Source organism: Danio aesculapii, chromosome 4, assembly GCF_903798145.1.
Source record: "Danio aesculapii chromosome 4, fDanAes4.1, whole genome shotgun sequence".
Classification (NCBI taxonomy): Eukaryota; Metazoa; Chordata; class Actinopteri; order Cypriniformes; family Danionidae; genus Danio; species Danio aesculapii.
In genome coordinates, this window is record NC_079438.1 from 20,452,657 (window position 1) to 20,468,050 (window position 15,394).

The window sequence follows — 15,394 nt, forward strand, 5'->3', positions numbered from 1 at the left end:
ACAAACTGGTTACGGTCAGATAAGTATGACTTAAACCATTGTAGGGCCTGTCCCTGGACACCTGTAGACTTTAAGCAATTAATAAGGATACCATGGTCAATGGTGTCAAATGGCGCACTAAGATCGAGTAGAACTAATAGCGAGATGCACCCTTGGTCAGCAGCTAAGAGTAAATCGTTGGTTATTTTCACTAATGCAGTTTCTGTACTGTGATGAGCTCTGAAACCTGACTGAAACACTTAAAAACATTGTTGGTCTGCAGAAAGGAGCATAATTGAGCAGAAACAACTTTTTCTAGTATTTTAGATATAAATGGAAGGTTTGAAATAGGCCTATAATTAGCTAAGTTGCTGGGTTCCAGTTGTGGTTTCTTAATAATAGGCTTAATAACAGCTAGCTTGTAAGGATTTGGAACATGGCCTAAAGATAAAGAAGAGTTGATAATGTTAAGAAGAGGTTCTCCTATAACAGGTAGCAATTCTTTCAGTAACTTTGTTGGAATTGGGTCCAATATACACGTAGCTGATTTAGAGCTATTTATAATTTTGTCTAGCTCTTCCTGTTCTATGATTTTAAAGCACTGTAGGTTATTTAGATTCAGTGGCGTGTTTACTGGATCTGAAGTATAAGGCGGTGCAGAAAGTTTAATATATCCTATTTTATGTCTAAAGCCTTCTATTTTATCACTGAAAAAAATCATGAAGTCATCACTACTAATTTGCGGTGGAACGTTTTGTTCCAAAGATGACCGATTATTTGTTAATTTAGCAATGGTGTTAAATAAGAATCTAGGATTGTTATGATTATTTTCTATCAGTTTGCGGAGGTGCTCAGCCCTGGCAGATTTTAAAGCCCTCCTATAGCTGGACATACTGTCTTTGTATGTAATTCTAAAGACTTCTAAATTAGTTTTTTTCCATTTACGTTCCAGGGCACGGGTTGCTGTTTTGAGAGCGCGGGTATGACTATTATACCACGGTGTAGTTTTATTCTCTCTAGCCTTTTTTAGTTTGATGGGTGCCACAGTATTTAAAGTGCTAGTAAAGATGGCATCCATACTGCTGGTTACTACATCAAGGTCATTTGCGTTTGCGGGTGCATTTCGAAGTAGAGAAAGATCAGGTAAGTTATTTATAAATTCATCTAGATGGCGCCGCGGATGGCCGCTTCGGCGGGGGGCTCTCCAGTGTTTGCACTGTTTTTGTTAGTCTGTCCTGTTTTATGTTTGTCAAACACGATCAGTTACACCAGGGACGAGCTGCTGAACATTCGGCAGTGCACACCAACCAATCAAGAACTGGATTTTGATTTTTGTGGCGTTTTGCGGAACATTGTAGTCGGCGGAGCAGCCGCATTGTGGAAACGCTACAAGACGCGCAAGCGTGGGAAGCGAGCCGGCGCGCTCGTCAGGCTAAGACAGCGCGGCTTCAGAACGGCGCTGCCCAGCATTCACCTGGCGAATCTCCGCTCTCTTCCTAACAAAATGGACGAACTATTTCTGCTCACATGCAAAAACAAGAACTTTAACAACTCTGCTGTCCTGTGTTTCACGGAAACCTGGCTAAACGAAGCCATTCCGGACAGCGCATTAAACCTACCGGACTTTCAGCTGTACAGAGCAGATCGCGATACGGAGTCAACGGGCAAAACGCGCGGTGGTGGGACATGCTTTTACATCAACAGAAGGTGGTGTACGGATGTAACTGTGTTAAAGAAGATGTGCTGTCCTGATGTGGAAGTGCTTTTCATTAACTGTAAGCCGTTTTATTCACCAAGAGAGTTTTCCTCGTTCATTCTCGTCTGTGTTTACATTCCACCGCAAGCACACGTGAGTACTGCACTGCAACAGCTGGATGATCTGATCACAGAGACAGAACAACAACACCCGGACTCTGCTTTTATCATACTTGGGGACTTTAATCAGGCAAAACTCACACATGAGCTGCCTAAATTCAAACAGCACATTACATGCCCCACCAGAGACAATAAAATTTTGGACCATTGCTACACCACAATAAAGGATGCATATCGCTCCGTCGCCAGAGCAGCTCTAGGACTCTCCGATCACTGCCTGGTTCATCTTATACCAACTTACAGGCAAAAACTTAAAACTACTAAGCCAGTATTAAGGACTGTCAAGAGATGGACCAACGACACAGAGCAGGTCTTACAAGCCTGTTTTGAATGCACTGACTGGGATGTTTTTGAAGCTGCAGCCACAGATCTGGACGAGCTCACAGAGACTGTAACATCATACATCAGTTTCTGTGAGGAGTTATGCATCCCTACCAGGACCTACTTGTCATTTAACAATGATAAACCATGGTTCACACCAAAACTCAGACAGCTTCGTCAGGCCAAAGAGGATGCTTACAGGAGTGGTGACAGGATCCTGTACAATCGGGCCAGGAACACATTGACAAAGGAGATTGGTGTGGCTAAGAAAAGCTATGCCAAAAAGCTGCAAAACCAGTTTTCAGCTAACGACCCTGCATCAGTGTGGAGAGGCTTAAAAGATTTCACTAATTACAAGACACCGTCCCCCAGTATCGACAGCAATAAACATATTGCAAACGAGCTGAATATGTTCTACTGTAGGTTTGACACCTATGACCAGACACCTCACACCCACCCGGACCATCTCCCTACACAGCCATCAACACCACATCAACACAGCCCGGACCATCGCCCTACACGGCCATCAATACCACATCAACACAGCCCGGACCATCGCCCTACACAGCCATCAACACCACATCAACACAGCCCGGACCATCGCCCTACACAGCCATCAACACCTCCAGCCATCTTCCTCTCCCCCCCTGCTCTTCAGATCAGTGAGGAAAATGTGCGTCAGATCTTCAGTAAACAGAAGAGAAGGAAAGCACCAGGGCCAGATGGTGTCTCACCAGCCTGTCTGAGAACCTGCGCTGACCAGCTGGCTCCCATTTTCTCCCATATCTTCAATAGATCACTGGAACAGCGCAAAGTTCCATCCTGCTTTAAGCGCTCCACCATCATCCCAATCCCAAAGAAGCCAAAGATCACAGGACTCAATGACTACAGACCTGTGGCCTTAACATCTGTGGCCATGAAGTCATTCGAAAGACTGGTGCTAGCATATCTGAAGGACATCACTGGACCCCTGCTGGACCCCCTGCAGTTCGCCTATAGAGCAAACCGGTCTGTGGATGATGCAGTCAACATGGGACTGCATTATACCCTACAACATCTGGACAAACCAGGGAACTACGCAAGGATTCTGTTTGTGGACTTCAGTTCTGCCTTTAACACCATCGTCCCATCACTGCTTGAGTACAAACTGGCCCAGCTCTCTGTTCCTAGCTCTGTCTGTCAATGGATCACCAGCTTTCTGACAGATAGACAGCAGCTAGTCAGAATGGGCAAAATCACATCCGACAGCCGCACCATCAGCACTGGTGCCCCCCAGGGATGTGTTCTTTCTCCACTGCTCTTCTCCCTGTACACCAACGACTGCACTGCAAAAGACCCCTCCATCAAACTCATTAAGTTTGCAGACGACACTACTGTTATCGGCCTCATCCAGAACGGTGACGAGTCTGCATACAGAAAGGAGGTGGAGCGGCTGGCGTTATGGTGCAGATACAACAACCTGGAGCTGAACACGCTCAAAACAGTGGAGATGATAGTGGACTTCAGGAGAAACCCCCCTGCACTCCCCCCACTCACCATCATGAACAGCACTGTGGCTGCAGTAGAGTCATTCAGGTTCCTGGGCACCACCATCTCTCAGGATCTGAAGTGGGACACTCATATAGACTCTATTGTGAAGAAAGCCCAGCAGAGACTGTACTTCCTTCGTCAGCTGAGGAAGTTCAACCTGCCACAGGAGCTGCTCGTACAGTTCTACTCAGCTGTCATCCAATCCATCCTCTGCACTTCAATCACCGTCTGGTTCGGCTCAGCTGCCAAAACCGACCTCCGTAGACTACAGCGAATAGTCCGGACTGCTGAACGAATCACTGGCACTACCCTTCCTACACTTCAAGAACTGTACTCTTCCAGAGTGAGTAAAAGGGCTCGCAAAATCACTCTGGACGCCTCACACCCAGCACACTACCTGTTTGAACTGTTACCGTCTGGTCGGCGCTTCAGAGCACCAAGCACAAAAACAGCCAGACACAGGAAAAGTTTCTTTCCTCAGGCTGTCTACCTTATGAACAGTTAAATATTCCCCTACTGTGCAATAAATATGTGCAATACTTTCTCATACGCACTTGTACACAGCACCTTATATCAATATACAATGCAATACTTTCTACATTCGCACTTGTACACAGCACCTTGTAACCTGTATATTTATAACAATCTGTACATACAACTCAACATCCAGGTTTCTTCACTAACCGCATCTGTTTAATGTTCATCATTTTTTATTATTATTATTTTATTTTTTCAGATTATTTTGTGTTGTCACATGTCACTTTATGTACACTGGAAGCTTCTGTAGCCAAAACAAATTCCTTGTGTGTGTGAAGCACACTTGGCAATAAAACCGATTCTGATTCTGATTCTGATTCTGATCTTTAGTGGATGGAACAATAGTTCTACTAGGGCGATATATCGGAGCGGATCTGCTAATTTCAGGTAAACACAGCTTATATAGTAAGAGGTAGTGGTCTGTAATATCATCTCTTTGTGGTATAATGTCTACATCAATGACCTCAATTCCATAAGACAGAATTAGATCTAGTGTATTCTTTAGGCGATGGGTTGGACCAATAACATTTTGCTTTATTCCTAGTGAGACCAGCAAGTCCATAAACGCGAGCCCTAATGTGTCGTTAGCGTCATCTATGTGGATGTTAAAGTCTCCTACAATTAGTATTTTATCAGTTTTAACTAGTAAGTCAGAGATAAAATCAGAAAACTCTTTTAGAAAACTGACATAGGGTCCTGGGGGTCTATATATAGTGATTAGAGCGAGAGATAACATAGGTTTTTGCATAGTGTTTGGAAGGACAACATTAAGCGCTAGTACTTCAAAGGAGCTAAACATAAGTCCGTTTCTCTGATTAACATTAAGAATATCACTAAAGATTGACGCAACTCCACCACCACGACCAGTTTGACGAGCCTCATGCTATTATAAGAATCCTGGAGGAGTTGCCTCATTTAAACTAATATAGTCATTTGTTTTCAGCCAGGTTTCAGTGAGACAGAATGCATTAAGATTGTTATCTGTTATTATTTCATTTATGATAAGTGCTTTAGGTGCTAGTGACCTGATGTTTAGGAGACCAAGCTTCATGAAATTTGTATTTTCACGTTTTAGTGGTTTTTCTGGTTTAATTCTTAATAGATTATTTCTGGAGCACACAGTACGTTTGTTTCTTGATCTAATAATACGAGGAACAGACACAGTCTCTATGGGGTTAGCTAGGTATGCATTACTGTTATTTATGTGGGACGAATAGGAGTCTGTGTGGCTAAATTGTGAATTTTTACTTACTAGTCAGATAGAGCGAAGTGTTCTGGTGATGTTGTCCGACAGGAGTTCAGCTCCAGCTCGACTGGGGTGCAGCCCGTCAGCGCGGAAAAGCCTAGGACGCTCCCAGAAAAGATTCCAGTTATTGCCAAAGAGCAATTTCTGTTCTTCACACCATGTTAATAGCCATTCATTCAGAGCAAAAAGTCTACTGAACCTTTCATTTCCTCGGCGGTAGGTAGGAAGCGGTCCAGAAACGATGATCTGCGTGGCGGGGGAGGTGCGTCGAACCGTCTCGATCAGGCTCCTGAAGTCCTTCTTCAGGATCTCCGTCTGCCGGAGCCCACGTGGAGGACGACGGCACCGAGGCTCTCGGCAGCGCTCAGGATAGTAGGTATCTGTGCAGAAATATTCTTAACTCGGGCACCAGGGAAGCAGAAAGTGCGTACTTTGTTACCTTTGGAGGAAGCGGAGCGGACGTGGCGCACGATTAAGTCGCCAATGATGGCAACATCACGACCCGTCTCGCGGAAAGGGGCGAAGCGGTTCTCTGTGGGGATCTCGAACACCGGAGGAGGAGACGTTCTGCCCCGGGACCTGGTAAGCACCCTACGCGGTAGCTTTTAAAAATCAATTTAAAAATTGCTTACTTTTAAATCAAATAGCTTTTCAGTAGCGAAACTATTTTATTAGTAAAGTCGCGCAGTAGCGTCCACACAAGCTACATTTACCGATCGCAGATCAATAAGTGACGGCACCGACACTCACAGAGCTGTGAGGCCGGTGTCTAGCCGATGAAAGTAAATCCATATGATGACGAGAATGATGATTTCTTCTTTTTCCTGTTTTACGGTGTTCAACAACAAAGGTTTTGGTGCATTACTGCCACCTCTGGTGAAACTTGCTTGATGGAAAGATGACTGAGGGAGAGGAGTTATTTCCTCATGACCATACCTCCAGGAGTACATGTTAAGATGCAATAACTTAATTCCTGATGCTGTGCTCAAAAAATAAAAACAATTTAGTGCGTATATATATATGTATATATATATATATATATATATAAAAACTAGATATATATACGCATGCATGTGTACATATATATATATATAATGCTTATTCCAATATATTTTCCTTTACTATTAATGACTATAGTATTTTAATTTTTTTTGAATTATTTCCTCATGACCAAACCTCCAGGAGTACATGTTAAGATGCACCTGGTGTTATTGGATTGTTTGTTTTAGTTGTTATATACTATAATGTGTCTCTGTTTAGTACAGCATATTATTTACAGTAAATAACTGAACTGAACTATTCTGCCTCATATGTTTCATTGACAGGTTTATTGATCACTAAGATGTGAGTGACTTGGATTTAAGTTGATTTGATTTAAAAATGAAAATTGCAAAAATAGTTTAGATGTAGCTAAGCTTCTTTTGCCAAGTAGCTTTTAGCTTAGCTTGCTACAGTTCCTAGGGGGTAGCTCTTAGTTTAGTTAAGCTACATTTTAAGTAGAGTAGCTAATAGCTTAGCTCACTACATTTTTCTAGTAGCTTGCCCAACTCTGTGTCCTTGTAAACGCACTCACTGACACAGACACACACTCATACACTATGGTCAGTTTTGTTTACCCAGTTCACCTCTACCATATGTATTCGTCCTGTGGGTTAAACTGGAGATGGGACTCAAACCAGCGACCTACTTGTTGTTAGGTGAAAGTGCTAACCACTGAACCACAGTGCTGCCCTCTTCTTTATCATATCTTCCACTAATCATGCAGGCAGGCAAAGCAAATGCAAGAGGTGAATCTAGGTGCAGTTCTAATGTTAAATAAAATCCATACACAATGAAAATGACTGAGTTGAAGACTAGAAATCACAGACAAGAGAAACATACAGCAAACTCTGATCAACACATAATGACTGAAACAGAGGAGCTTAAACAGACAGAGACTAATAGGTTAACAAGGGGTGAAGAGTAACTGGGCAACTAACAAGAGTAACATGGGGAAAACATGAGGTGAACACAGAGAACACAAGGAAAACACAACAGTACAAGGACAGGACAACCAGGACCATGACATAGCTCCCTCCTAGGAGAAGATTCCAGATGATCCTCAGAGGAAAACACAAAACAAGAGTGAATTCATCAAGCTGGAGGTGCTACAGGGTGATGGGTGAAAGGTAGTTTAAAGAAACCATGACAGGGTACAGGACAGATGGTGAAGAGGGAAACTGACAGACAGGTGAACAGGGAGGACAAAGCCAAGGCAGGGACTACTGGACAGTAAACCAGGGCAGATCCTGTGGATCAGGATAAACAGCTGAAGCACAGAGGTATAATGTGTCCTTAAATTTTGTATTCACAGGTGAGGCAGTCCTTATCACTGGCACTTCTAAATAGATGCATTTATTTTCTATATTTCTGTATCTCTGTTTGCTTTTATTTGTCTGTTGATATGCAGCTTTTAAATGTGCTAAAGGAAATTATTATTATTTAGTTTGTTCATGTGTTTTATTGTCTGTCATCTGTGGACCTTTGTGTATGATCTTCTCGTCTTTTGATAAAAATATTTCCGTATATATGCCGTATATTGTTAGGATTTTTTCCTCCTGTTCTCTCTCTCTCTCTCTCAGCCCGTCATATCCTTTAGGTCCGCCTTCGCGACAGCCGATTGGTTGGGACACCAGTCACTCATCATTGGGTGACGTGGCGCGATGACATAAAAGGACGCCAGGGAGAGCGGATGGGAGAGCGCTTTTCTTTTGATCCTGTTTTTGTGTGTTTTTGCCGACATGATTTTGTTATTCGTTGTTTTTGCTTAATTTTCATTTGGATAAAATTATTTATTATTATTTCTGCCCATTTTTGAACTACTTTGTGATTTTTGTACATCTTTATTTCGATTGTTTGTTTGTTACTTTTTGGCCCAGCACTTGCCTGGCAAAAATCAAGAGTTTGTATTAAGAGTAAGGTGGATAGGAAGATGTCGTACGACTTCCATTCTGCAAACATGTAGTCAATTCATTGTTTAAAACACCAGGTAAGAAGTGAACGCCATCTGTGTATTTATATTTTTGTATTCTTAGTTTAGTATAGGTAAGTTTATGGAGCTTGGCGCTGAAGATTTTTCTTTTCTTTTTCTTTTCATGCTTTTAGGTAGGTAAGGGGTTTGTTTATGAGTTAGAATTGTTTTTTATATTTATTTCTTTGATTTTGGCTTCACTAGCGTCCCCTTACTTTTGAGTTGATCTAATTTTGTTTGATACTTTGTTTTATTTGCTACTTTATTATTGTAAATATTTCTTACTTTTGTAAATATATTTGGGCATTCTGGTTTCACTTTCTTTGTACATTAAATCACTTTTGTTGGCAGTTTTGTTGTTTGTCTTGTTGCTTGAACCCAACACTTGTGAGAGTACCACACCGTTTTAAATGTTATTACTTTTACCCTAGACTAACATCAAAGAGGTTGTAACAATTCAGACATCTGAAGGAAGCCATTTACTTTTGTTGCATAAACCTAAATCCTATTAAAAGCTAAACTAACCAGATGTGCTCACTAATTGGTGAAGTTAAACCAGTCACTACAGTCAGATGTGCTTCAGACTATGAAACACTCCAGATCAACACATACATATTGTGTTTGTTCTCAACACAGGCTACAGGGCTGTTATCTCACTGTTCAGTGCTGTGAGAGTTTGTCTTCAGCTCTACAATCCTCAAACTGTGTCCTGAGAGAGCTGGACCTGAGTAACAATGACCTGCAGGATTCAGGAGTGAAGCTTCTCTCTGATGGACTGAAGAGTCAACACTGTAAACTGGAGACACTGAGGTAAATGATTCTCTACATGGCAATATCACACAGACAGTTACATATTGTGTTACCAAATGTGGAGCCCCTTTCAGTAGATTGGCAGAAGAAGAATAAACAAATCATTTGCAGGGATGTGATTTTATTCATATCTACACATTGATAATGATTATATGATTATGTCTATGTGTTGACTCAGAATAAAAAAAGACAAATCTATTTAAATGTATTACTGAATAAACTGCATGAAGCTGCATTTTCAGAATTGAAGTTTCCTGATGTACACCATAAGGGTGTCAAAACAGTTCGGCATCTGTTCAGTAATAGATCATAACTGGTTGTTACATAATGATGTAGTTTATCTCATATGCGCTTTGTCATTGTAGATGACTATGGTGAGGGAGGTGAGCACGAGTAATTAAATGCTCCAACTACTTTAGAAAGCAGATAACCGTGCACAATCACTGCTTGCTATCAGAGTGATACTTGTGGATCCAGGCTGTCTGTAGAACAAGTTTTCACCACTGCATCTGTCATGGATCAGCTGTGATAAACGCAGCCGTTCAGCATCATCATTTCTGTTGAGGAACACAATGGCCAATCACAGGTGTTTAAGAACTCGCTCAAAAAGCAAGCGGGATTATTAATTCAATGTCAAGTCAATGTTTATTTATAAAGCACTTTTATAGACAATAAGTGTTTACCAAAGTGTTGTACAAGCGTGCTTCGTTTAAAACGAAGGACAAATAAAGGACACAAGACTCTCATGTGGTTTAATGTCAAAGAGTGAAATGAGTTTTCAGACTAGATTTTAAAACAGAACGAGTTAAAACTCTTAACATGTAGAGGCAAATTATTACAAACTGGTTTGTGTTCTGACCACATGTGCTTGGCTGTACACTATATCAATAAAGGGTTTAGTCTTTTAAAAACACCGCTGTAACACATTGAGCCACTGAACATTGCTCTTAAGATGTTTTTCTACAGGGGGAAAGTGTGAATTTCCTCCAAACCTCTCAGATAGTCTGTGTTAGTAAATGCAAGACTATTGATGAACTCCAGCATAACACTGTATGACAACGCTTCAGATGACTGTTCTAGAGCCTACAGCTAATTAATCTGTCAGATTCTGGAGTGCATTACAGCTCTAAAGAACATTATAAATGATGAATGATCTTAAATAAAACAAACACATTTATAGAGATGGTATACAAGTATATAATTTCACTCGCCTGGGAAACTGAGGCCACGTGAACGGGTTGTGAAGTGCACACAGCATGCTGTATCATCTAATACTTGTAGGAAATAATTCCAAAAGGCGACTGACTGTGTAAAGCCACATAAACAACACAAAAATACATCGAGTTCAGCGGCTAATCAGCCGGAATCAGCTGAGGTGACGAGACAGCGACCAGGGAGACCTAGCTGTCACTCAAGTGGCCACGCCCTTATTTATGCAGACTTAATATAACCTAATATAAACTAAACGGATGAGTTATAACAAAATTCACCCCCTCACAGTTGCCATGAGGGGTAATATTAGCCAGATGAACCAAAATGGTTCTTAGTATTTGTTCTTGTAAACACCTTTTTTTCCTGCTGTAAAGTCGGCCATTTTAACAGTGGGCTCAATAGAAATCTGCTCTACATGGAGCCAGGACTAGCAGGATTTCCATGAATTGCAGTTTCAGTTACTTCTGTATTGGCTTCACGAGGGAGAGTGGAAGGTTGCTGCTTGGTCATTACTCTACTTATTTACTCCGTGCTATAGCTGAGCACCATGCACTGCAGCACCAACAGTAAATCTATACACTGCTATAAACTATTGCTGTACACTGACATTGCAAAGAGGACTTAAACTATTTTAAGCCCTTTCAAAGATGTAATGGCTTGAAACTGTTCAGCAGACTGGTCAAAAATACTAGTAGTTTACCTTGTTAATAAAGGGTTTGCTGAATAATTGCAGACTCCTGCATTTTCAGATGGAGACTGTTCTTACATGTGTTTTGATTGCTGACACATTTAACATATTACTTATGATATAAATAAACAACGCTTATCTAATTTTAGATCTTCAATAGAAAAGCTATATTCCATATTTTAATGAGACTGTTTTATTTCATTTTAAGATAGAACATTTTGTATAAATAAATGTTTACAATATTTAATTAAAATTCTCTTAAATTAAAGCAAACATATTTTAGTCCTCTAACTCTAGAGTAGATTTAGTCACTAAAATCTGATCAAATGTAGTCGACTAAACCTAAAATGATTCAGAAGGCTGAAATACGACTAAAACTAAATCAAGATTTGCTGTTAAAATTAAAACACTTTATATATCTGACTGCTTGTATTAAAAGGCAAAACTGTATACTTTAATTGTGGAAAATTAACAATTGTGTATAGAAGGAATTGCTAATACACTGTGATGCACAGAATCTGTGTATTTAAGTGAAGTTTATTAATAAACTAATTATGAGGAGCATGTGCTTATGATTGACTGCTAATGCATTGGATCCACCAATCAGATGATTTCTAAATCACTATAATAACCAGAATATCTTACCTTAGCCACCTTCGCTTTGAAGAATCCCCCCTTCCACCCCTACTCCTCTTCTTTCCTTGACAGGGCGGCACAGAGGCCCAATGGTTAGCACCGTGGCCTCATAACAAAAATGTCACTGGTTCAAGTCTTTACCTGGCCAAGTTGACATTCCTGTGTGGAGTTTGCATGTTCTCTCCGTGTTTTATTATTTAATTTCTTTATTTCTGTTATATACCCATCTGTTTCACTTGCTTCTCAAAGCCCTTTACAGAATAAAATTTTAAAGATGCTACAGAAAATTATTGTTATTAGTTTGTTCATTAAAATATTAATAAATAAAACCGTTTAAAAAGTATTTCCTGTCTTGCAGTGTTAAGCTACGGTCACACTGGGCTTTTCCTCCCTTAGACTTCCATTCATATGCACGCGAATGCGTCAGACCGGAAACGCGGGGTCATGCGTTAAGTTTCGCAGGTTGCTGCAGTGCAAAGTTTAAGCTTGGTGAACTCTGACCAGCGAAATCGCATCATTTGACTGCGTGAGACGAATCGAGGATCAAAACAGCACCTCTCTGGACAGAAATTTAAAACATGGAACAAATGGCTGGCTTTTTAATGTCTAAACATCTTGTTTAATCCCGCCCCTTTTCGCAGCGCCGTAAGACAGAATTTCACACACACAAAGCCCGGTGTGACCGTAGCTTTAGGTGTTTAATAAAGAGTTGGGCTATTGGAGCATCTGAAGGAAGCCATTTAATTGTGTTTTATAGACAAAAATACTGTTTAAAGCTAAAATCACCAGATGTGCTCACTAATTAGTGAACTGGAGACACTGAGGTCTGATTGATAATTTGATTGATTGATTGATTTTTTTGTTTTGTTACATCAGACAGATCACATTAACAGTGTGGTTTTTAGTAATGTGTGCTCTTTCTCAGATTGGCCATGTGTAATCTCACTGTTCAGTGCTGTAAGAGTTTGTCTTCAGCTCTACAATCCCCAAACTGTGTCCTGAGAGAGCTGGACCTGAGTAACAATGACCTGCAGGATTCAGGAGTGAAGCTTCTCTCTGATGGACTGAAGAGTCAACACTGTAAACTGGAGACACTGAGGTAAATGATTCTCCACTCTACAATAACTACAGACAGACAGTTTCATATTAGGGCTTTTCATGCTTGAACATGTTAACCCTGGGTGATACTAAACCCCAGATAACAGGAATTATGGTTTATGAGTAATTATGTTTCACACTGCTCATACTATACCTGTAGTTAACTCTCAGGGGTCTGAGGTGATTTTGGGACCCCTGAGATGTTTTGACATGCCCTGACATTTGTGCTTATTTCAGCTACTTCTTTCATAGTACTGGCCAACATGTATTTTATTTGTATTCAGCACAAACTGTGCTACAATAATATGTGAGAAATATTGGTGTACATGCTTGTGTTTTTTTTAGAAATAAATATTATGTGTGGTTAGTAGGTTTTAGAGGACAAAATAGCTGAAATAAGGTCCAAAAACCAGACTGAATGTGCCTGAACAAGACTTTAGAGTAAGCAGTCTTGTAGGCTGGAATATTTACTGCACAATTATGTGAAAATGATTCTGTTCTCTAATTCAAAGAAAACATTACAAATGATCTAGGATTTGTTGGGTTTGTTTTAGGTGTTCTCAGCGGTATGCGTGAGTGACAATGGTCATGAATAATTCACACTTGGAGAGACAACAGACTCTCCCCCACTCACCCATCAAGGGCAGTGTACAGCAATGTCCATCTGCAACAGCTAGCCCAAACTAAATGCTTGTTGTATGACTTGCTGTGTGACCATGTAAACACTCTGGGTGAACAATATACAGTGCTCAGCATATATAAGTACACCCCTCACTAATCTCTCTTTTACATTCATATTTTAAATAGGAAGCTCTACAATATTATATTTGTGGATATACAATAGATTAGCCAAATCTGGAGCTCATCTAACAAAATAACTTATGATAAAGCTCCAAAAACTGGTACACTCAAATTTATATGTTCTAGAAAAATATTAAATACAAAATTAAAAAAGAGGAAAAATCAAGAGAAGCAAAACAATGAAAGAATTCAGCTGAAATTTTGAGGGTTTTTTGCAATATTTAGCCTGAATTTAATTGTGTTATCTTTCAATTTCTGAATATGTTTGGTGACTAAAATATTATTGTAATAAATATTTCTGTTGAATAAATCTGTTTTGTTTAAATGCACCAAAATACACTGCCTATATTGACTGAGAAATGGAGGAAAATCTGGATCTTCAGAATGGGCTGTACTCCATTATGCTGAGCGGCTGTATGTGCACTTATACAGCGTGCACATATAATATATATTTGAAATGGTCTAAAACGTGTTGGCCAAACTCTCTTGTGCATTAATCCAGCATTTAATAATCATTTGTGAATGAGTCTGAGACACTGACGTAGCGTAATGACAAAAGCTTTAAACACAAGAATAAATCCTATTTTAAAGATGAAAAACAATTTCTTTAAATCTAAATCAGATTTGAAGACCTTTTATAGAGATTTCCCCAAATAGTTGCAGTCTTAGTTCACTTTTTGAAAACTTTAGCAGGTTGTGACTATGTCTGTGGGTGTCAACATTCAACATCACTTTCCGTGTGAACAGCCCTTAAGTCTTACCAGATGTGGAGCCCAAATGTGCAGGGGTGTGATTTTATTTATGTTGATATACAGTTCTACAGATGATGTGGAGTCCTTGTTGAGTGTGCGAGTGTGTTTGCTGATGTGAGGGCTTGATCAATAAGGAGAGCTGATCAGGATGTGTGTGTGTGTGTGTGTGTGTGTGTGTGTGTGTGTGTGTGTGTGTGTGCGTGTGTGTGTGTGTGTGTGTGTGTGTTCATCACTGCTGTTGACATGAGCAGAAACAGCAGTCAGCATCTTCACAACACAAAGAGATGTGTGATTGTCCAACTGTGTGATGTGGACTATTGCTGTGTTTGTAGATTGTCTGGCTGTATGGTGACAGAGGAAGGCTGTGGTTTTCTGTCTTCAGCTCTGACTTCAAACCCCTCACACCTGAGAGAGCTGGATCTGAGCTACAATCATCCAGGAGATTCAGGAGTCAAGCTGCTCTCTGAACAACTGGAGGATCCAAACTACACACTGGACAAACTCAAGTATGTGGAGCATCACTGGCCTTGTGCTTTTCCACTGAATGGCTTTAAAAAGACACTAGAAAGCTCTTTTCTGATCTTCAGTTTTCTGTGAGGGTTATGGGGTGAGGACAGACAGAAGATACAGCTTGTAGAGTATTCCAGTCATGTCTATGAAGAGCAAATCATTGAGTGTGAAATGAATCTCCTCTGTAAATGTTGGAGTGTGTTGGCTCAGTTGTGACATTAAGCGGGACACACTGTACAGTTTCAGCATTTGAGCTGAGCAGAGAAACTTCTTCCTCCATTTGTGCTGAAGAATCCTCCAATATCAGGTCAGGAATAGGGTTGGGGATTGAAGATGGATTCAGATTCTGGAATCAGACACTTGGATTAATGTTCAGACTCTTGTTCTAA

General features: G+C 40.4%; 2 protein-coding genes across 2 annotated transcripts in view; one reads left to right on the top strand and one right to left on the bottom strand.

Annotated features, from left to right (window-relative positions):
- Window positions 1-15,394, bottom strand: part of LOC130222076 (gastrula zinc finger protein XlCGF57.1-like) — a 622,680-nt gene that overhangs the window by 356,650 nt on the left and 250,636 nt on the right. The gene's annotated exons all lie outside the window — the stretch shown is intronic.
- Window positions 1-15,394, top strand: part of LOC130222023 (NACHT, LRR and PYD domains-containing protein 3-like) — a 40,661-nt gene that overhangs the window by 19,059 nt on the left and 6,208 nt on the right. Inside the window, exons 8-10 of the mRNA XM_056454633.1 lie at window positions 9,135-9,308; window positions 12,770-12,943; window positions 14,828-15,001. Coding sequence (XP_056310608.1) covers window positions 9,135-9,308; window positions 12,770-12,943; window positions 14,828-15,001 — 522 coding nt within the window. The remainder of the gene's footprint in view (window positions 1-9,134; window positions 9,309-12,769; window positions 12,944-14,827; window positions 15,002-15,394) is intronic.